Source organism: Oxyura jamaicensis, chromosome 1, assembly GCF_011077185.1.
Source record: "Oxyura jamaicensis isolate SHBP4307 breed ruddy duck chromosome 1, BPBGC_Ojam_1.0, whole genome shotgun sequence".
NCBI classification, from domain to species: Eukaryota; Metazoa; Chordata; class Aves; order Anseriformes; family Anatidae; genus Oxyura; species Oxyura jamaicensis.
Window position 1 is genome coordinate 54,378,462 of NC_048893.1, and position 23,342 is coordinate 54,401,803.

At 44.7% G+C, this 23,342-nt stretch overlaps 1 protein-coding gene across 1 annotated transcript; it reads right to left on the bottom strand.

The window, feature by feature from the left end:
- Positions 1–9,079: 9,079 nt before the first annotated feature.
- RASD2 (RASD family member 2) lies at positions 9,080–17,924 on the bottom strand. The gene is made up of 3 exons (XM_035310355.1): positions 17,145–17,924; positions 12,967–13,246; positions 9,080–11,393 (listed from the first exon to the last, which is right to left on the bottom strand). Exons 2-3 carry the CDS (start codon positions 13,235–13,237, stop codon positions 10,864–10,866), a joined length of 801 nt encoding a protein of 266 aa, XP_035166246.1. The 5' UTR covers positions 13,238–13,246; positions 17,145–17,924; the 3' UTR covers positions 9,080–10,863.
- Positions 17,925–23,342: the final 5,418 nt, after the last annotated feature.

The following is a 23,342-nucleotide window of genomic DNA, read 5'->3' on the forward strand; positions in this document are numbered from 1 at the left end:
CTGGCACGTGCCTGATGTGGAGATGGGACACAGATAGGAGAAGCACCTTGGCATGGAAATTCAGAAAGACTCCTGTAATCTCAATTTACATCTTTACAGTACCGTTTCTAATGCTTTGCCTGTCACTGGTACTTACATGAGTGAAGGAGGAAAACCAGGGCAAGAAACTCAGTTCAGGCAATCTTTTGTCATTCTGTGTGTTACTGTCATGGAGTGAAATGACATTTGATGGCATTGTGAGATGGGACACAATAGATTGCAGAGAAGAGCGAGAGTGACAATAGGAGTCACTGTGCACTGCTTGTGGAGACAAAAAGTCTTTGTCACCACAGCCACCTCCCTAGAAGTGCCAGAAGGGAATAGGCTCTGGAAACTACATCCATGCAGCCTCTGGTAGAAGTTTTGAATGAGATCTTGTGCTAAAAGCCATCAAGCAGGCACCAACGTGGCACTGCATTTTTGCAGGTTTTGACAACAGTCCGAGGATGAGGGCTGATGTGCAACATGAGGAGTATCTGTCAGTATAGACAACTCAAAAGAGGCATTTTTGTTGTTGTTGTTGTTGTTGATTCTGGGTAAAGGCAAGAAACAGCGAGTTTTCATCTGAAGTTTCAGAGGGCTACAAATAGCAGATGCTCTCTTTCCCTGTTTGGACTTTCTGTGAAAGGCTGGAGGCGGCCCAAGACAAACGGACCTTTTCTAGAGAGGAATAGCAGCTGACCTAAGACTTAGAGCTTGGACAATTTTTGCCACCTAGTTGGTAATGCTGTTCTTCCTACTGTCTGGAAGTCTTGGAGCCCACCACATGCCTTTAGTCAAAAACAAACTAGCGCTTTTATCTGTTCTTGCTTTAAAATTGCCTTTAGCCAGTGAGGAAAAAAGAGGCAGAGAACACAGACCTAGCCAAATGCAGATGAGGACACAGAAGAGAGGTTATGTTTGGGCCTCCAGCATATCTTCTGCTTTAATTCCTGTTTGACAAAAAGATACATGAGCCAGCAATGTGCCCTTGCTTCAGAGAAGGCTAATGGTAAGGCTAAGAGAGGTAAGGTAAGAGAGGTAAGGCTAAGAAAGACATGGACATAGAGGAGACAGTCCAGCAAAGAGTCACGAAGATGATGAAGGGACAAGAGCACCTCTCCTATGAGGAGAGGCTGAGAGAGCTGGGACTGGTCAGCCTGGAGAAGGGGAATCTCAGGGGGAATCTCATCCATGTGTGCAGGTACCTGAAGGAAAGATGCAGAGAGGACAGAGCCAGGCTCTTCTTGGTGGTGCCCAGTACCAGGACAAGGAGCAAAGGGCACAAACTCTTTCTTACTGTGCAGGTGACTGAGCACTGGCCCAGGTTGCCCAAAGAGCTTATGAAGTCTCCCTCCTTGGAGATCCTCAAAATTTGCCTGAACATGGACTTGGGCAGCCTGCTCTGGGTGTCTGTGCTTGAGCAGGGGGGTTGGACCAGGTGGCCTCCAGAGGTTCCTTCTGACCTCAGCCATTCTGTGATTCTGTAATACCATGGGAAATAAACTGCAAAAACATTTCACTATGTGGCAGTACATCACTGGAATATGTTCATTTTCTCAGTTCTTTTAAGAAACATCAAATTCCTCTTTTTTCTAATGCAAATTAGTAGGAAAGCAGAAGGGCCTCTCAGACAGTTCTTGTTTTACTTAGGAAACCTTCCCAATTCAAGCACCTCTCATGCAAAATTACTTATCTTTTCAGTTTTCTTTCAGCGGAATTTTGGTTCAGAACAACGCTTCCTCCTGATACATCTCAGTCCTTAAATGATCCCTCTTCAGGCAACCAATTTGGATAAAGTTGAGAAAGTGCTTAAGTGAGCCTAAGCTTATCTCATTTTCAACAGTCAATTCAGAGTCTAAAGTCTCATGAAAATTCAGCAAAACTCAAGACTCCTTAATTAATGAGGTACTTTCATAAATCTTCCTTTTCGGCAGAATTTTTGTCTGACAAGAGAAAATGTAGTGTGGAAGATGTCTCCAGTCCCATGAAGAAGGGATAACACCATCTTTAAGGCTGTTCCCGCTATCAAGGGTGTTCACTTCATCTGCTCACTGCCTAGAACAGAGAAGTGTCCTGCTACGGCTGGAGTCCCCTCCATCAGCATGGCTTTGTATCATTTGGAAGGGTTTTACCATCCTTCTGAGAACAGATCTTTCTCCAGCCATCATGCTACAGAGGGAGGAAAGGATGTTTTAGGATACTTCAAAATGTTTTGCCAAAGCCTGTGCCAGAGTTATTGCTGTCTTAGAGATGAAGGACAAGTAAATGTTCTTGCATGGGCTACAATGGAAGAAAGGGGCCACTGAGGAGAGTCTCCATCCTCTCCAGGCTTTTTCATTGCTTTCAACTCTAAAACTCATGAGTGGCTAAAAATCCCTCCTGTTCTACAGGCTATATAGATCAATTTGCATTTCAGAGGTGGGTAGATACCCTGCTCCTAAGAGTACACAACCCATTTATTTCTTCTGAGAGTTATCAGAAGTCCTACAGTAGCTCACAGGCAGGAGAGAAGCAGATGTTCTGTGGAGCATCACCTGGTTAAAAGGACAGGGCAGTCCGTAGGCCTTTGCCATGACTTGGCAATGCCAGCACAGCTACCTCACTTCCTCACTGCCCAGATCCAGATTTCATTACAGCAGTGTTTCAGGCAGCCCCACTGACTGTCACAGGACACAACTTGGAGCCAGGCCTCAACTACCCATGAGCCATGGCTGGCCTGGGGCTTGCAGGACCACAGGACCACCTATATGTACAAAGAATCTGCCTCTACTTAAGACATCTCTCCTCACCAGGACAACAAAGAATCACCTCTTAGTGCAAGAATAATGAAGAATTTTCCCATCCCTTGAACATTTTGGAAACAGCGCATAATCCTTACATCTGCGTTCTCTGTTTCATTGCTTCCAGCTGAAGGAATAGTACAGCTAACTTATACTAGGTCTTGGTGTTGCTACTACCACAAAGTAGTAGTTACATGGTCTCTACAGAGATAGTTGGCTCTCAGATGTTAATCAAGAAAGTGATGGGTTAGCAGTTCCTTCGCACTTTGGCTTACTGGTAGGATTCACGTAGATAGCCGTGATAAGGCAGATACTGTGAAGCACAGGATGGATATGACAGATGCAGGTAATGACTAAGATTCTGCCCTTGCTGTTGTGTACATCAGGACTTTCTTTTTGTTGGGTGTTTGTATGTTGTCTGGCATAATTGGGTCCTGTCCTGTGGGCAGGGCTCCGTAACACCAATAAATACCACGGTGACTAATGACAGACCTTGTGTAACTGCCCCAAACTTGATGAAAGTTGCGAGCAGTCTGAGTCAGTGCCATTGTGTAAGGGGATAATTTCTGCTTTGGCAGTGTTGTGACCAGCTGGAATTGTTCTCTCTGATAATTGCCAATCTGGATTTCTCCCAGATGGCAGCATCTCATAAAGAGTATCTGTGAAGAGCTCTGGTCCGCTCTCTAATAAGGCTCCACAAGAGAGCTGTTCGTCCCTGTCACCCCTTATCCATTGCCTCAGGCAGGTCTCCTGTCAATTTGCAGAACAAGTCGTTGCTCTGTGTTTATTTTTCCTTTTTATTTTATTTCTTTTTAGAATCTTGTATTTATTACCTTGGCAGCGAGCCACCCGGCAAGGAACAAACTGTTTTGTGGCAGAAAAGATGAGACATTCTGCCCTGGACCAGCCAAAAGCAATGCCACTGATCTTCCCTGTGCTGTCCTCTAACCCCCCAGGCTGTATTTAACAAGGCTGCATGTCCCTGAGGCACTCATTTCTCCAGCAGTGAGAGGGTGAAAGGAGAGCTTATGCCGTGAGTCCATCCGAGGCACCCCTGCTGAAGCGTTTCTGCTGCACGCTACTGTTTAGCACACAGGTGGGAAGTGACTGAAGAGCAGGGGGTGGCCAGCGCATGATTTTACTCCTGATGCTTCCTGGACTTGCCGGCTCAGTGGATGCTGAGCAGAACAAGACCGTAGGTAGTGCAGAAATCAGGGATTATGCAAAACGTAATTGCTCCCCTGTGTAGCTGGCACTGCCACGGCTCAGCTCCTGATTGAGGTGATATTTGTTTCTGGTCTGCCTCTTCAGCCTTTAATGTGTTTATCCATCACTGCAGTACCCAAGTGCCTCGCAATCTAGAAGGTGTTTATCGTCTCTCAGCTCTCCCATGAGTGCTGTTGGCCCCGTGTCAGGGATGGGAAACCAAGATGCTGAATTGTGTAAAGAGATTGGAAATCGGTAGGGCTGTTCCTCTGGGCTGTTAGGTCTCTGGCCCAAAGACCAGAACACAAACCCTTGGTACCTAACACCCAGGTATTTTAGCAACTTGAGCTTATTTAACACTTGAGCTTTTGAGAGCTTTGCAAAGATGTCGAGGTACTAGGTGGGACCTGTCACAGTCTTGATTGTAATGGGATCTGAAATGCAAGTTCTGATCCCACTGCTGGGAGCGTGTCTTGTGTTTCTGTGTTGCCTTGGTTCCCTGTCTACCCCAGAAAGACCACCAGTCCCAGTTCAATACAATTGTGTGGTTTTCCAGATAAACTCTCAGTTGTGTGTGAAGGAATTGTTTCTTGGAGCCAGAATTTTTTTTTATTTTTTTTTTTCCTATTTTATTCACTACAACTGTAGAGCTTATTTTTCTTTCTTTTTTTTTTCTTTTCTTTTTTTTTTAATTCTTTTTAATTTAATATAAAAATATGGGCTCGACATATTGCTGAAATCAATCTAAAATATTCAGTGCTCTCAGCTGTGAGCTGTTTTATATTAACTGCTGAAAGTCAAAAGCGTGTGAGAGGACACTCTTGAGTAATTATGCTCCATGTGAAATTCCTCCTTCAAGAGCCTAGAAGGGAGGAAGAATGGGTTAGAAAGGAAGCTTGCTTCCCTCTAGGTCAAAGTGATGTGAGGACACATATTCCAGTTGGATTCTTTTTTCATTTATATTTTTTTACTTTGCTACAACATGTCCTGAAACACAGTGACCTCATTCCTCCTTGTTTCCATGTTTAATCTGAGCTAATCTCAGTTATCCATCCCAGCCACAGCACAGCACACGTTTGCATAAATCGTTCATCAAACACATCTGAACAATAAACAAGCGCACAAGAAACTGTTCAGGGATAATATGCCGAAGGAGCTCTTTGCTGCAGGCAGCTCGGGATCTTTGTGGAAATGGTCTAAAAAGATGGGTCTGACGTAAGAAGCCCTGTCCCTATTGTTAGTGGTCTGGCTGGCGGGGACCAGTGACCTATCCACCCTCCACTTGGGGGGTCGGGAGAGTGCAGTGAGGACTGGCAGGCTGGGGAAATTGCTTTGAAGCAGACTTTGGATCTGTCTCCATTACAGAAGGGAGTTGTGGGGGTCAAAATAGCCTTCTAGCTCAGCCAGTTCGTCCCCCTGACAACACCGAGCTACCCACCTTGGCTATGCAGATTTCAGTGTTTTTTCTCCCAGGGTTTTCCTAATGGGACTTCCATAACATCCCTTAGAAAATGTGCCAATAGTTTCCACTGCTCTAAAATCTGCCCTGCTCTTTAGCCTATGACTTCCCACTTAATACTCTCGTTCCCACTGAGATATCCCACTGTCCAACTCTAAATATCGTGCTGTCTCAGTTGTCATTTCCACCTTTCAAGCACATTTTGGGGTCTCCAGCCAGCCTCTATCAGACTTTGTTTACCTACGTGGCGCAGAATTTCAGACTTATCCTTGAGGCTTACTCAAGTCAATCCCTCTAGGCTCATAAAATGCTTTTTCTTGCTGGTCCTTGGCCTCCTGCCAGACAGTCGATAACTTTCTAGGAACGTGGTGCCTGGGACTCAGGGCAGCTCTGCATGCTGAGGATGGCTGATGATGGTCGGGGCAGGGAAAGGTCTTTGGCTGATGTTGTCTTGAGAGCAGAAGGAAATATTTCTCTGGAAAGTCTCAGGCTCTGACTCTACCAGATGACCGTCTGTAAAGATCTTGAAAGAGAAAAGTTGAACAAGGCTCATACCTCTCACCAAATCTGAGGACAGAAGGTGGGTTTATAGTGGTTTGTGATGTGTATTCCCCGCATCAGGTACTGTATTGTAAGCAATGCTCCCGTTTGCAATAATATCACGGAAATTACTTAACTGTGGTAGCATATCCATCCCCCAGCTTTACCAGGCATGACGAGTGGCCTACAGTGTGGGTCTGGCTGGTGGTTTTTGTTTCTCCACATCACAGAAACTGAAGGGAGGAGAACTTCCTGAGGGGACTCAGAGGTGGAGGAGTGAAGGATCTAGGGCAGCTCTGCTGCTACTCATCTCCCCCCTGCAAATTCTCTGATCTTTCTGAGTGCAGAGAGAAGACTGTTGCTATAGAAACCAGTGGGGAAAATGTACATTTTATCACGTTTTATATCTTGTTCCAAGGAGACCCTTTAATCTGAGCCTGCCACCGTGTATTTTTACAGAAACAATAATGCTAATAAAAACCCTAAAAGCAGTTGCAATGATATGAAATAAAATGCAATCATCATCACTTATTTCAAAACCACTTCTGCCCATAACCCTCTGCCCTAGCCAAGACACTGGGACAGGGCTAGCAGGATGGTCTGAGGTATGGAACATAGCAGGAGGATGAACCTAAGGCAGCAAAAGGTGTGATGGGAGGTGGGGCTGTGTGTTCTACAAGATGGTGAAGGACAAAACCCTAAGTAAAATTTCTTCAGGTTTCATTTATGTGCAGAGAAAGATGAAAGAAGGGTAAAAGCTACATTTCGTAGCATACAGCCTAACTTTTCTCTTCTTACTTACCCAACCTCCTATTTCTGTCCCAGGGTCTTGAAAAGATTATGCTGTTTGTGAGACTGCACCCTGAAAGCCTTTGTCTAGCATCAGGCTGGCCTGGTGGCAGCAGTCCTCCTGGGGATCCTTTGGAACAGAAGCCTAATTTAGTCCTCTGGATGTCAAAACAGGCTTTCTCTCTGCCCTTCCAATCCTCAGTTTATTTTTTACTTAATTCACCATGGCCACTATTTCCTTCCTGATTTGTGCTGACCCTGTGGCTTAATTGGATTTTCCTCATTATTTATGGGAGCTCCTATAATGTGTTGAGTTGTAATTTCTTCAGGACAAGGACTCTCTTGCTGTGTAGAGCAATGTACAAAATAAATCTCAGTCCTGTCTCGTTCCAGGGCTGTGATTGATCCTAAGTCAGGTATATGTCCCTGCTCCTTGCACTGAAAGTGAGCACACAAAAGGCATCAGCAAGGCTTTGGATCACTAACGCTGTTTTTTATAGACTGCAATGTAGAACAAGGTAGTTGTAGAAATAAAGCAAATGAATTATGCTAGGTGAGACCAATTAAGGGTAGATTGTTTATGAACAAACTTCTCCACCTGCTAGCAGCATCTTTGCAGGATCAACCTCTTCCTCCAGAGTTGCCCTTAGTCCAGTGCATTTAGTGACTTCTTGGGTTACTCTAAGTTCTGTGCAGGTTTCCTGAGTCCCAGGAGGAAAAAAATCATCTGTCTTCTAAATGCCTTCACGGCCTGACCATAGGTCTGCTCTTTGCTAATTCCTGGCTCTCTCAGTCTCTGCACATAATTAATAGAGCTCCCCATATGTATCTTACAGCCAGGTACAAACAGCTAGCACAGACAAAACAATTTGCCTTTCCCCTTCGTGCCTTACTTGTGCCCTCTGTGCACAGGCAGCCGGGCTTCCAGCCCCAGCCCTTTTCACAGAACATAACGGCTGCTAACTGTGAATAAACAACGGAGACACATTCTGCCTGTCTTAGGGGCAGTAAGCACTTCTAGAGCCCAAACAATATATGAATATTAATAGAATGACTGTAATGATATAATAAAAGCAAAACAATAAATGTCCTCAGGAGCATGATAATCTAACTTCAAAAGCAATTACCATCAGTAACAAAATGCAGAGGGAAGACTGGGATTACTTTAATAAGATTACCTGATTTTTGTCATTCATTTCTGTAATGCAGTTTCACCTTCACTCCCAATGAGTTTCACAGATGATTCTCACTCTGAGCATTGGTGGACCAAGCTGGACACTGAAGTCCAGCCATCTGGTCACTAGCCATCCCGTGGGATCCAGCATTTCTCTGTCAGCTGTTGCTCCTTGATCTTTGGCCTCTCTTACTCTTGTGCCTTTACTGTCCCCACATGTTTTTTTTTCATGCCCAGTGGCTTCATAAATATGCCAGAAAAGACAGGAATGGGAAGACATGGAAGAGTTAGAAAAGCAGGGGTCTTTTTGAAGGTGGAAGGATGGTAGGGAAAGTAATATTAAGACGGGGCAGAGACTTGATGATTATGAAGGCTCTTACAAAACTCAGCTTTATCCAGCAGGTGAGGGAGAACAGACGTAGGCTCAGTAACACAGCATGTGGGCTGTAGTCCAAGGTGTTCTCCTTTAGTTTCCTGAAGTCCCAGCCAATTTCCAGTGCTCATGCCTTTCTCACTCCATCTTCAACCCTTCCCCCCCGTATCCCTGCAGCACATCAGTCCCAGAGCTTGATCATTGGCATGTGCAGTAGTCATGCCTTTGGGTGAAGAGACTGCAGGGAGGCAGGCAAGTGCTCGGGGGGGCTGAGACTCATACAGTGAAGGGATGCAGATGGTGAGATGGGGAAACTGCTGGGAGAAAAGGTGATGTCTCTGCAGAGACCACATTAAATCACACTGGGGATGAGCATGCTAGCTCCATGCATGAAAGAGTGTTTGCACTCTAGTGCTGGAGGTAGCACTGGGAAGACTATCTGTCTGCTTTTGCTTGAGGGGATATCTGTATACATAGAGAATGAGAGAGATAGTGAGAATGAGAGAGAGGGAGAGAGGAGAGAAAGGGAAGGGAATAGAGATATAGATCTGTTCCTGACAGACTAGTGTCATTCCCCTGGTGGTGGAGGTGGAGGATGTAAAAGGCTCCTCCAGAACTTACTGGAGATCTCATCAGGGCTCTCAAACTACACCTTACTTGCTCAGCTGCACCTGCACAAGAAAAAAAATAGGGTCTTCAACGTTCTTGGTGAAAGTAAAAACGGACTGGGACGCAGCTAATAAATAAATCAGGTTTAATCATAAACGTTGTACATATTTATAGATGGGGGGGTGACATGGTCAGAAAGTTGCTGTCCTGGCAATGGGGGTAAAAGAACAGTGTATTTTACCACTTGACACACAGTACCAGTGAAGGGTGGGGCTGATAAATGAATATGGGATTTTGAGTCCCAGCGGCTAATTTTCACAGACAACCATAATTCCTGGTTTCCTGTCAAATTACAGCATGAACTAGCTCACAGCTCTGACCAGGGCACAGCAAGGCAGACATAGCCAAGAACAAAATTTGAGGGGGAGGGAATGACAAGGTACCTGAAGGCGATTCTGAGGTATACAAAACCATACATACTCTGCTGTTGTGTACACCCTTGGGGGCATGTTTGCCCACAGTTATGCATGCACACCTCTTGTTCCAGTCAGAGTGAGTGGCAGGCTTACATGTAAGAGAATACACGTGGCTATGAGGGCATACAGAAGCACATCAAACAAAGCCAGAAGAAGGACAAGGAGAGAGCTGAAGATATGAAAGCCTGGACTGGTCTGAGGAAGGGAAGAAGTGAATGATGGCCCTGGATCTATCCAGTTCAGCCCTGTTTGGACAGCCAGCACAAAGCTTCACTTCTGGAGGACTTTTGCAGTGCAAAGTTTTCCATCAAAGCAACCTTTATCAGACAACAGAGAAAACTAATGACAAAAATTATTAGAGGTATGTTAAAAGAAGGAATGTGATGGAGCTGGTCCCAGATCAAGAGCCTACAACCATTCAGTTCTTAATTTGGGGAAAACCAAGTCTTGCTTCTAAAGTGCATGGATCTGGTCACTCTTGGCTGACAGAGGCAGAGGGAAGGAGCCTTTTGTCTGTTGGCCAGCAGGCAAAGGGTGCCATCTGTACTCTGATACTCAGAGTTGGTGTGGCTGCCTTGAGAAACTAACACACCAGGCTTGCAAAGCAGTCAAATGTATTGGCTTTTTGCAGAACAACTTCACTTTCAATCAATGTACAGATTACATAGCTTTACAGATGGGAAACAACTTTCACTTCTAAAAAGTAGACACTGTTTTGATATCAAGCACACTTGCCATCTGATTTTGCCAAGAACCCACCCCCAGACAATAAAAAAAAAAAAAAAAACAAATCCCAAATAAAATCTATAGTACAAAAACAACATTCATGTTTCATGTCAATGTCAAATTGTCCTAGCAAACGTAAAATCAAGACCCTCTTAATGCAGGTCCCCTCAGAATCAAGTTAGAGTCATGAGTCCATACATAGAGTCCGCTCCCAATCTGGGAAACCTCGGTAAGACTGTTGCCCTTTGAAATGCAAGTCCCGTTTTTTAAAAGGAGTGCTCCTCACGTGCATGCACACAGACACACACACACAAACACACACACACAGACGTAACCTCCTTTCTCTTAGCAAGTGCTGCACACTGGGTAACTGCTAATGCCTTCTGTGCATTTTTGACCTACTTCCTTTGTGAAGATGAGGTTGAAATTTCTTTACTTTTCAAGTCTCTGTTCTTTAGACAAAAAGGGGAATGCAGATGAACTACATCACAAAGACGGAGAAATGCAATCTCAGACAACTTTTTTCCCAGTTGTTTACAAGGACGATGTTATTTACATTCGTGACTCAGCAGAATCCACAGGAAGAGTTGTCCTTGTTCTGTGTTGGGTGTTCTCCATGAGCCCAGCGAGCCCATCCTGTGCTTCCACAGACCATTTTCTTTAAGGCACTGCATGCGGATGATAACTTCTGCCAGAAGGGCAATCCCTCTTCACTGGATAGTGCATTTTTCCCTCTCTCTTGACTGGCCTTCCCTGAGAACTTTCGATTTGATGTACTTCAGATCGCTATTGACACTTGGCCGGCGAGCAAAGGGAGAGATCATACCGTAGGCATCCATGTCCTTGACTCGTCGCATCCGGAAGGACTTCTGTTGGAAGGTGTCGCCATACTGGATGGAGATTTTCCTGTGCAGGGCAGGGCTCATCTCATGAGGTAGCTTGGCCATGCTGAAGAGAACGTAGAACATCTCATCCACGTTGGTGTTCTTCTTGGCTGAAACTTCAAAGTAAGCACAGTTTTCATCGCTGGAGACAAGGTTCTCACCTTCATCCGAACGCACTTTGCGGTGGATTTCACTGTGGTCATTTTTGTTGCCACAGATCACCATGGGGAGGTCAGCTGATTCCTTAGTCTTGTTCTTCAGGCAGGATTTCACCTCAAGGATCTGTTTCTGGAGTCTCTTGACCTCATCAAAGGATTCTCTGTTATCCAAGCTGAATACCAGGATGAAAACATCCCCTGCAATTGAAAAATTAAAATGTAAATATTTGTTCATCACAACCTGTGTTGGAGGAGAAAATTTTGAAAAAGCAGTAGATTTATTTGCCATCTCCTCCCTGTATTTTATTTTATTTTATTTTTTTTTTTTTTGGTGCAGTCCTTTTGAATCTGTTCACTCTGTTGTACTTTAGCTCCCGTTCTTCTAATCCAACTCCCCACTCCTTTCTGTAGTGATATGGAAAAGGCTTATGGCTTTGATGTTACTTTAGCCGTATCTGATTATGTGCTCCTTGGTTCCACTGGACTTGCAGGTTATTGCCCATTTGTACTCTCTTTTGTAAACAAGTTTCTGTCCAGCTCTACTGCATTGCTTTCTTCCTTTCATCTATATGTGTAAAACACAGCCTTTTCTGACACCAGGAAGAGCAGAGAACTAGTAACCACTCAACCTTGGCCTTCTGAATACAATACAAGAAGCAACACCTGAAGAGAAGATTTATAGCTTCTCAGTCCCAAACGACTAAGAGAGGAATGAGAAGTTTCCCAGTGTTCACTGCTCTGCTGCCATTTCATTTGCACAAGACAAATAGACCATGGAAAAAAAAAAGAAATACATAAATGACACAGCTCCCCTGGCATTTCCTTTTGACATTTCCTGACTTAAAATTCGTTTTGCAAAATATAAAATAACACAAATCATTGCCTGTTGAATGACAGTCATGTCAAAAGTGCTAAGAGAGATTTCAGGGACAAAAGCTCACATCTGCATCCCTGAAACTGGCCCTAAGACCTCAGCAAATGCAAATGCTAGCCTGGTCTGATGTGAACATCATGTTTCACTGGCTAGCTAGAAGGCGAGACAGCAGATCCAGAAGGCAGGTTTATTGTGAGCTGTGGCTGAACTGTCACTTTCATAGGTTAAGAACACATCTTAGCTCACAAATGGAAATGCTTGACAATGAGGATGTATAAAACAAATCCACCATTTTCTCTCTTTAACTCATTTGATTAACCATAGACTTAGGGGAAAGGGCAAGAGAGATTTTTTACTGGAATATCGAATCAAGAAAATCAGGCTGGAACTTTTAGGAAAAAAAAAAAAAAAAAAAAAAAAAAAAAAAAAAAAAAGCTTTTCTTGGTTTGAATTCCCTGCCTGTACATTTTACATTTGCTTTTCACCGCTTGTGTCTTATAATGACATGCTTGTTTTGTCCCTTGCTGCTCTTTATTGCCCACGAGATTTTATTCAACCATTCATTTGTGACTGCAGTAAGAAAATATGTTGTAGGAGGGGGAGGTAGCAGAGGAGAGAAATAAACTAGGGGGAATCTTGATTTCAGACCTTTACCCAGTGGACTTCTCCTCTGTGGCTAATGCACTCCCTACAGCGTAAGAAGCATACAATCCAGGAAATGTCTCTCTAGAGAAGTGCATCTTGCAATAAAAGCCCACAGCCCATTTAGCTACCTCCCATATGCATCTTATCCCCAAGAAACTGTCAAATCCAGGCTACGGTTTTCAAGCTACTGCCTGTCATGATGATCTTTCACCCACCGTTCTCTCTCTGCAAACTTCTCCCCCACTTTCTCACCTGTCAGGATGGAAAGCCTCCTCATAGCAGGGAAAGGGTGATTCCCGGAGGTGTCCAGGATGTCCAGCTGATACATGTCTCCTCGGATGTTGTAGACTTTGCGGTGAAAATCCTCAATGGTGGGAGTGTACTGGTCCTCAAACCGGCCATTGAGAAAGCGTGAGACGATGGAGCTTTTCCCCACCCTGGAGGCTCCCAGCACTACCATGCGGTACGAGTTCTTGGCTGGCACATTTAGGGTGCAGTTTCCAGTGGACATGGTCTTCATCATTGCTTGGACCTGGAAGAGGGAATGGCAGAGTTGGAGGAAAGACCAGAAACTAGACTAAGGACGTTGAAGCACAGCTCTGTACCACAAGTTGGTCAGAGTGCTCTGGATGAGTCTGTAACGTAAAGCAGAATGCCTGGTCCTGGCTAGCAGATCAACAGCCTGAACAGAAATCTTCTCACTGAAAATGGCTTCATTTCTTTTGTCTCATTTCCAGGGAGTTATTTTTATTATTTTATTTTATTTTTTATTTTAAAGTAATATCAAAATGAAGGCATTTATACTGCAGATAGCGTATTTTTGAACTGCAATTTGCTATTTCACTTAAACATTAAGGGCTAATTTTGTCAGCTGTACTTCAGCTTGGACACCAGGTTCCTTCCCACCCCATCTGCGTCACTTACACATTACCAGATTTTTCAGCAGAGCTTGGTTCTCTGTCAGATGCATAAACATAGAGATCAGAGGTCAAATTTCCCAATATACTGCACCCACTGAGGCTACCATCAAATTTCCCAATATAATGTATCCATTGCAGCTACCAAGTAGGATCTAGACCACTTCATTTGGTTACCTAAATAGGAGCATCTCACAGTATTCATTTTCTGAGATCAGCCAAAAGTCATAGAGAAACAGGAACCATGCTTGACATCCATGGAAGCTAGACATCTCAGTAATTTTAAATAGCTGGTCCCATCCAGCCTACAGTGCTGATGCAGGGAGTTTGTGCTACAAAATAGCATTGAGTAGTGATAAATTCTAAGATCTGTGCCTTTGGTGACCTTTTAGAAACCAGAATTTATTCTAGCTAGTTGGACTGGTGGTGTGAGAACTCTTTACCAACAAGCTATCAGCACTGCAGGATGGCCAGCAATGGACAGAGTTGCAGAAATGCAGATTTCATGGGAGTTTTACACATACACAGCTGTTATGGGTATCACAGTCGCTGAGGATGTAAGTACAGGCTGGGGAAAGGACGAAGGACAGCCATCTTAAATAACTATCTGACAGGATTTCCAACCCCTGACAAGTAAAATGGGTCTCGAGACCTTGGCGATCCCATTTTGACATAGCACCCAGATGCAAGAAACTTTGATAGGAAAAAAGAAAAAAGAGGTTTGCACAGACATTTTACACGTACCAGTACAAATATATTGTGTGCTGCAAGGAAGAATACAACCCCAGTGTGGGGAAAGCTAGCCATTAAAGCAAAGAAAGCACATTTTGGACAGAGTTTATTTTGGTTACTAGGATCTTATTAAAGAATAATCAAGTTCCCACTGTGCCGTTTATTTAACTTAGGTGTTGTTTATTTAATATTACAATTCGAGTACTTTATGTACACTGAAAGATCATTTCTGGGTCCAGATCTGGATTCCTATCTTTCCCTTGAGTGAATTTTATCTCCCAAGCAGCTGACACTTATCTCAGTCAAGAGCTTAAAATCTTTTACTTTGTTTAACATGCACTAAGCACCAAAGCAGAAGTGAAGATACGGCCACTGCTAAATAAAGAAGTCTCTGGAATTCGGATCCAGCATCATTACAAGCTCTGTGTTATAGCCCGAGGCAACAGCAAAACATGACTATTTGTTATTATTGCTCTCATTTGCTGCACGCTAACAGCACATTCATCCCTATATAAAGCATGGAGGAAAACACAGTGCTTTCCTCAGAGTGTCTTAGGCTGAATTATATACAGAGGGCAGGGATGGACAATGTTAGAGGCAGACAGTAATGTCAGATTATCACTTTGGATGGGCAGACACACACACGGTGCTGTTGGGATCGCTGTGTCATGAGTGACAGCAAGGAGCACACTGTTTTGGATCAGACTTTTCTTTAGAACGGGACCCATCTCCAATATTGCGGAACACCAAGTTTCATCTCTGAAACAACAGTGCCACATACAGTGGCTCTGTCCCCTCCTACATAGCAGTCCAACACTGTTCTGCATCCACAGGCCAGAGAAACCGCAACAGAGCTGCTTTGGGACAATCCCTTTCACCCTCTCAGACTATATTTAGCTGTCAGAGAAAAGCAAGGAGGTGGATTTTGTGGGAAAAAACACAAAGCTCTCTACAGCCCGGGTTCAGGACTTAGAAAGGAGTCAGCTCCTTGAACTGGGATGAACTGGTGTGGCTGCAGGAGGGCAGGCAGGCTGTGGTGGGGCGCACCTGCTGCCCAGCATCGTGGGGCAGCATCAGGGCTGAGCATGCTCTTGCCTTTTAAGCAAGTGCCTTGCACATCCAGACATGCACGCAGGGGGGACTTGATCCTGTCTGAATCCCTCCTGTCTGACGGGTAACCACTGAGCTGCTGGCGATGGGAGAAACTCCCGTCATGCAGCAAGGGAGCAGGACTGGGTCCCTGTGGCTACGTGGAGGGCTGGTTTGGCACTTTGAGGGCAAAAAGCACTTCTGCCTGCCTCTTGCAAATGAACACCACTGCCTTGGACCTCAGCTAATGCCACTGGACACCGAATGCCTTGGAGGAGGGATTGTCACCACGGCATCTCTGGCCCCTAAGTCACACTGCCCCCCTCCCGCATCAAAGGCAAAACCCTAACTGCAGACATGCTCGTTTCAGGACACTCTGCCCCAGGGATGTGTATGCACTGAGGAGGAGGAAGGGGTGTAAGAACATGCAAATTTTAATGAACATGCAAATTAATGAACATGCAAATTTTAATGAAGTCACTCTATGCTGTCCTCGCTCTGCCTGTCAAGGCATTCAGTCAGGAAGACTCCTGTGCTTTCCTGGCTGCCTTTTATTTCACACGGAGTCCAAAGATGCTTTTCAGCACTTTGATTCTTGGAGTTTCTACTCATCTCAGCCCCTCTGCTGCAAATCTGACTCAGAGCATGCTGTTGAGCTGGGAGCTTATGTTTGTGTTTAGTGCTCTCTTCTTATCCCCCCACTCCACTTTCTGCCTGGTTCAGTGCAATATTTCTTCTTTCCTCCTCAGGAAAGGAAAGAAACTTCATCCCTCACTCCCAGCACAGACACTCATACATTGAAAAAGATTAAAGACACAAGAAAGGAAAAGAAAGGGACCACATGTTCATGTACTAAATAAAGCAAAATCAATCAGAAGAGAATGAAGAGACAAACAACCTCCAGCTGGCTTTAATCTACATCTTTTCCTTCCAGTTTATTAAATGCTTAAGCATAGATTAATTCCCAGTGGTACCTTTTGCTTTATGCACTGGCTCAATGGCAGAAACTTTGCATTAGTATTTTATAGTGGTACGGAGCACAGGGATTTCAAAACGTCATAGAAATGCAGGCAGCATTATCTCCACTTAATAAAGGGAAAGGCTCATACGCCCACAGAGAGCTGAAACAGCTGTCCAATATCAGCATTAAACCCCATTTCTTTGGACTTCCTATGTCTTCTTCTACCTGCTCACCACTGCTGCCTGTTTTGTGGGCACACATCGGAACAAATGACAAGGCACCTACTTTTGCACGCTCTGAAGAGCGCTTGTCTGAATTCCAGCGAGATGCTGATAGGTTTGATCCTGAGCACCTGGAGAGGGCTATCTGAGGAAGACAGTCTTCGTTCAACCTGCCTACAGCTTTTCTACCTTAGCTCTCCAGCCTCCCATCAGGGGATGCATGACATCTGGTTATCCTTCCTACAACTCCCCGTCCATGAACAGACTTCCCAAGTACCTCTCTTGCACTCTGCGGTCTTTAGCTACGGTTTGTGTTTCTGTTTGCCATCCAAATATAATTCGCTGCATCCAGCTAAAAAGAACACAGGCAGATGCAAGCTGTATCGTGCATAACAGACCTGTCACTTGTTAGTCACTGCTAGTACTCCCTCAGTTCTCATGCACAACAAAATCACTCCCGCAGGATGTTTGTTTCCTACTTTCATCCCAAACTCCGTGCTGCTTTCTTACCTCTCTTTCCTTGGAGGAGCAGTCCTGGCCCTTGGTGAAGTCCGATGAAGTTGATAATTTTAATCAGAGGCGGCTGCTGCTGTAAAAGGTTGTGGTTCTCTGAATCCCACGTCGCTTGCTTTGGGGCTCAGATCTTCCTGGGAACCCAGTATTTCCTGGGAACTTAGCAGGAATGGGAGGGACCGCAGGGCTCCAGAGGACGTCCCCCCATGGATGGCAATGACTAGATCAGGCGACCCGCGAGGACTAAAGAAGAGTCTCCAAACCAGTAGCAGCTTTTCCCCTTTCTGAGATGAGGTCTTCTCCTCCCAGCCTCAGCTGAAGAGAAGGAGAGGCAGGGTCTCCCCCTCTCCCACTGGCTCTTCTGGCCAGGTGTGCTTCGCAGGCTCTGCTGGGGGCAGGGGGGCTCTGGAGAGACACCTGGTTGTGCAGGGGCGTGGGGGCATCCACTTGGCTCACCCTGCTGAGATGCCACCTCCAACCCTATGGGGAAAATGAATGAGGACAGGGAAGTTGTCTATGGAGAGCCTACGTTTCCCCAGGTCTGCCTGGCACAACCCCTCTCACCCCCAGGAGCTTATTTTCTTCTGACCTGAGATCGGTTTTTACAACGTTCTCTTTCCAGGAGAGAAGGGGCTTTTCTTTACGTTTGCCAATTAAAGTCTTCCCTCTTCCCTCCCTGCCTTTCTCTCCCTGGCTCTCGCAACTACTGGCAAATTGCAGATTTCCCTTCTGTAGGACTCACAGATAATTGGCTCAACTCCTCCCTTGAAGTCAGTGTCAGACACAGGGGAAGGAGGGGTGCTGAGGGGGTGGGATTTTGTGCCTATTGAAAAAATCTTTCTTTCTTTTTTTTTCCTTCTTTCAGCAGAAAGTTCGCATGCATTCCAGACTGCACATTCCCCTTCTTCCCACCAGAGACCTGTACGTATGCATGTGTGGGGAGCGAGTTAGCGTACGTGTACGAGAGGCACAGACTTCAGTTACTTTGCAAGCTGTAAATTCATAAGCTGTTTCTAAAGGCTGCTTCTATACTTCAGAGATGATATTTTCTGCTAGGGAGAAGTGGACTGACTCATTTCCCAAGTAGGGGCTTTCTGTCCAGCATTCCTGTAATTATTTTGCCGTACGGAATACGGTCCCCTGTTCCCTCAACCTTGACGACGTTGTGTTGGGATTGCTGGTTTGATTAAGAAATAGGGATAATGTGCAACTGCTGCTGTTTCATTAATATTTAAATAAGCTGTGGCTAATAAAAATGATTAAAAAAAAACAAAAAAGGTCAAGCACACTGAAAGTGTGGGGGGCTGAGGCAGACAAACAAGAGAAACAAAGAAAATAAAGGTTGAATTCAGGCAGTTTGCTCTACCCTCAGTGAAAAACGGTGTTTGCAATTTATTTGATTATATATTGACTCTAATTTTTCTCATTTTTGAGTTTAAATAATAGTTTAGATCTACAAGTCTATTTCAAAAGATTTCAGAAAGATTTGAAATGAAGTAGTTTAGCATTGCCCACTTATAACTTCTAATCAGAAAAAAAAAAACAACAACTCATTGAGATTTTCAAGATATTTTGACAAAAAAAAAGATCAGAAGGGTTGCCCGATCTCCCAAATCCAAATATAGTTTCAAGTCTCTCAAAATTTGCTGTCACTTTTTCTTTAAGCAAATTTGCTCTTCTTTAAGTAAAAATAAATAAATCTCCAACTAAATTGTCTATTTTTTTTTTTTTTTCTCAAGACCCCCCCACCACAAGAATTTCTGCAGTTTTGGTGGAATTCCTTAGATTCTTTGCTTCTGGGAAACAGCAGCTTCTGGCTTCCTTCTCATATAGCCAGCTTTAAATTTGGGAAGGAAGAGCACTGCTTGGCATAGCATGGCTGAAATACTGCTGGCTTCTTCCAGGAGGCAGTGACTGGTAACGGGGCATGACCTGAACTCAGCTCTTTTTAGACCACAGCACCAGGACACTTTAGTCAGCTCCTGAGTTTTTTTCTCTTTGGCAGAAAGTAGAGGAACATTTTTATGGCTCAGACAAATTTTTGAAGTAAAACATGACGCTTTTCATCCCTAAGTCATTTGTTCACATCAAACCTGGACCAAAAGCTGTCATCTTTGGTGGCTGGTCAACAGTTTGTGTAGCTCAGATCCAAACAAAATGATCAGCATGCTGGTATCTCTGCCATGGGAGGAATTGCTGCTGGCAAAATTAGCATAGAAGTCAAATCCCATAGTGTTACAGAAAATAAACTCTTTCATCCCTATAGCTTACACAAATGTATCAGTTCTCTGCCAAAAAGAAAGAAGAGTAGTCATCCTAGAGACCATCTCATCAGCCTGGAATCTCAGCCTACTCAAGCTCTTTTGTAAACCAAATGCAAAACTCTTGCCTAGCTGGCTTCACCAAGCCCATACGCCCACTCAGCTGTCTTCTCCAGCCTTTAAACTAGCCACTTGATTTCCTCTAATTTTATCAAAAAAGAATGGGAACATTCTTACCTCGGCACCTTGGCTTTATTTAATCTCTCAGCAATCGGCTAGTAAAATAAAAAATTACTTTTGAAGTAAGCCTTTGAAAGATAATTGCTTACTATGAGCCTTCAGAGGCTTGAGATGTTGCTGCAGCTTTGTTGTTGGGAATTTTTCTTCCTGCTGTGCTCAGGAACTGACAAAAGGCCAGGACTTCCTTTGGGGCTCAAAAATCCATGCTTTTCCCATGACTTCCTGAGGGTCCCTGGTGGAGAAGTCAGGCTAATTCTTTGTACCTGCCCCCACTGGAGAAGCAGGGATGGCAGCAACTCATTGCTTCTAGGGTTGTAAAGGGAACAAATGAATCAGTGTCAAAGCCATTGCCAAAACAAGAGAAAAAGTTCCCAGTCTCAGTGGTTTTCTCTGGTTAGTCAGGGACCATCAGCCTTTCTTAGGGCTTACAAATATTTACCAATTTAAAAGTCAGGCACACAATGAATTATGCTCTGGAGGCATTTCTCCCTCCTACACCTCCAGTACATAAAGAAAGCCTAGATGATTTTTATTTATTTATTTATTTTAATTATTTTTTATGAGGCTAATGCCATCTCAGAGAGTTGCAGGCTGTGGCTGTGGAGAACCACCACAACTCCCAGGAGCTAAGTCTGCCTTACTGGGTGGCACTGGGCATGGCAGTGGTGTGGTCCTCCCATCTGGATGATGGGCAGGAGAAGCAGAAAGATGAGTTATGCCAACTGGATATCACAGAATAACTCAAAGCAAATGGCCTTGTTGGTGCAGTAACAGCTCCCTCCCCTCTGAGAAGTGAGCTCCTGGGGGCACACGTGCTGATCACCCCAGCACCAGGGCCTGGGGCAGCATGGGCTCCTGGGGCTGAGATGTCACCATCCAGAGTCATTTACAACTTTTGCAGGTCCAGGTGCTGGCCGCAGCTGGCGGTGGAGACCGCTGTGATGGGCTGATGCAGCAGGACCAATCTGTTTCTCTCCACCTTAAGGAAAATGACAGAAGTGACAATCACATGCCGTTTGGCTCTGGTCAGAATTAGTTCAAGACAAAAGATGTTCTCCGGCTTTTGTCTCCTCTTCAAAAGAAAATGCAACAGAGATTAAATATTTAAACCAGCTTTTCTCTCTCTTTTCCCATTCATTTTCACTCTGCTCATTATTCAGTAAAGCAGGCTCATTTTTCCACCCCCTCACCTTCCCTCCCTCCCTCCCACATTCATTTCTCCTGCGTGGTGCCCCTCCTTTCAAGTAGTGCTGGAAAGTTAGTGTTCAGGAGCCTGTAAGCTGCAGGTACCAAGTCATATTCTGAACAGCACGTAGATGGGCAGACACAAATATTACTGCCCCTGCATTACCCGTACCCCCTGGGCATTGAAACTCAGCGAAGTGCTCTCCGGGGGAATTATGGGGACAAGGAAAATAAGTAATGATCATCAGTTGTGAGGGAGAGCAGTAACACTTAGCAGAATACAGCTGGAGGAGGCACGCATTTGAGAAAATGGTGGTCTGGCTAGTATTATTGTTCCCTTCACAGCATTTGTGTTTGACTCTGTAATTTCTCAGCATCCCAGGGTGCAAAATGGGTTAATAATATTTACTGAGATCCCTGCCAAATGGAAAAGCATTGCTTAGCTGGTGACATCCAAGTCACCTCTTATTTGCTGCATTTGCTATGAATCATTTTTTTTAATTACATTTTAATGAAATATTTTTCAGAAAAGTCTTCTGGGCTCGCTTCTTTCCTTTTGCCACTAAGGACCCAGCACATCCAGATTTGCTCACCAGACACGCACACACCCTTTCAATTTCATTCTGCCATTGACACTTTTTAAAACTTTCCCCATCTTTAAGAAACGTGCTTTTAAAAAAGCAAGATTAGAGGCGGAAAAACAAACAAACAAAAACATCCAAAAAATAGTATGTTTCAGGGAAGAACACAAGGAAAAATAATGATGCATATAATAATTCATTTCTATATGCTCAGTGAGTACCAAGGGGGTTGGCGTGCAGTCTCCCAGGCCCAGCTGGAGGAAGAGCCACCCCACCACGTCTGTCCGTGCAGCCTGGGAGCCTGCCCGTGCTGGAGACAAGTCATGCACTCACCTGATGATGACTACAGGGTGCTGTGTCAGCCTTTTGGGAAGCAGTGGGTGTAGGGAGAAGTCACAATGTTCAGTCCCTGCTCAGCACCCTGTCTCACCGGGTGCTGCCGGACCCTGTGTCCAGGCAGATAACAGCACAGCTGGGAGCCAGCCCACGCACATCTCTCCTGCTGAGTGATGCTGGTAGGAAGGGGTCATTCAGCAGGACCCCAAGGCTCTCCTCTGGATGACACCATCACAGTGCTTCCAAAATATATTGAGAAAGGATCCTCTGGGGGACTTTGCTATAGCTGTGCCCTCACTGCTACTATTTGGCACCCCGAGAAATACCCTTATTTCTCCCTCGTCTGTCCTGACCCTCTTACCAGGGCTGATGATTGTCTCCAGAAGACTTTTACCTGTGGTGGGAATACAAACTACAAAAGAGAGCAGAGGGGGAGGAGGAGGAGTTGGGGAAGATGAAGAGGCCTGGGGAGGAGAGCCCTGCATGCCTTCACAGCAAAGCCTCTGATCAGAAGCACAGCGAAGGCTTATTAGATACAGCTGAAAACAAGGACAAAACAAATGGCACAGAAACAAGACAAGATGCGTGAAAAATGCATGAAATGGAGACTGACAAGCCTGAGCCCTCTGCAGCACACTTGATGCTACCTATGACCAGTTATTCTGTTTTGGTCTTCATTCAGAAGTGGAAGTTACAAGTCTGGCTCTGGCCCCGGTACCTGGGATCAGCTGGGTCCATATAAACACTGCTATTCAGAAGCCCTCCTCACCTTGCAAGCTGTGGCACGCAAAACATCACCTCTCGAAAGATCTGGTTTGTTACATCTGTTCATATTGTACCATCCCCTCCATCTACACCTGCCCCTTGAGGAACTATGGGGACGTGCTTCCAAACCGTGCAAGTATGAAAAGGACTTCTTTGGTCGCCTCCCATGTAGTTTCATGGTGGAATCAGCTTTATATCTTCTGTGCAGGTTTTGTTTGGCTCTGGGCTTCACTGGGGTTACTTGCAGAACAATAGCAACCAGCTTATGACCAGTACGAATTCGGGCACTGTGTCCCCTGCACAGGATTAATTGTTTCTGTGCCCTCCTCTACCTAACAGGCCAGTCCTGTGCTAGAGCCTGAGCAATTTCCGTAGTCATTCTTTTTTTTTTTTTTTTTTTTTTTTTTTTTTTTTTTTTACTACTGCTTTCATTAAAAAAAAAAAAAAAAGGCTTTGGGGGATTGAAAAATGTCTTATTCCTTTGATCTAAGAGATACTATACACCTTTATTTATAATCAAAGGAAGCCAGTGAATGAGAATAATTCCATAGTGAAGAACAGGTGAGAATGACAGGTTGTTCTTTTATATTTCTTTTTGTTCTTGTTCAGTTTTCCTCTCTCAGAGGACTGCAATCATGTACTCAAGATCCGAAGTGAAATCCATTACAATAATAATAATGCTAATACTATGTACTCTTGGTGTAAGTTCTGCTAATACCTCCACACACTCTGCAAATACCAAGGAAGCAAGGCTCCGTCCCTCCCGTGGAGCAGGAGCATAAATATTTCAGCAGGTTGCAGATGAGAAAACTGAACGTGCACGCAGG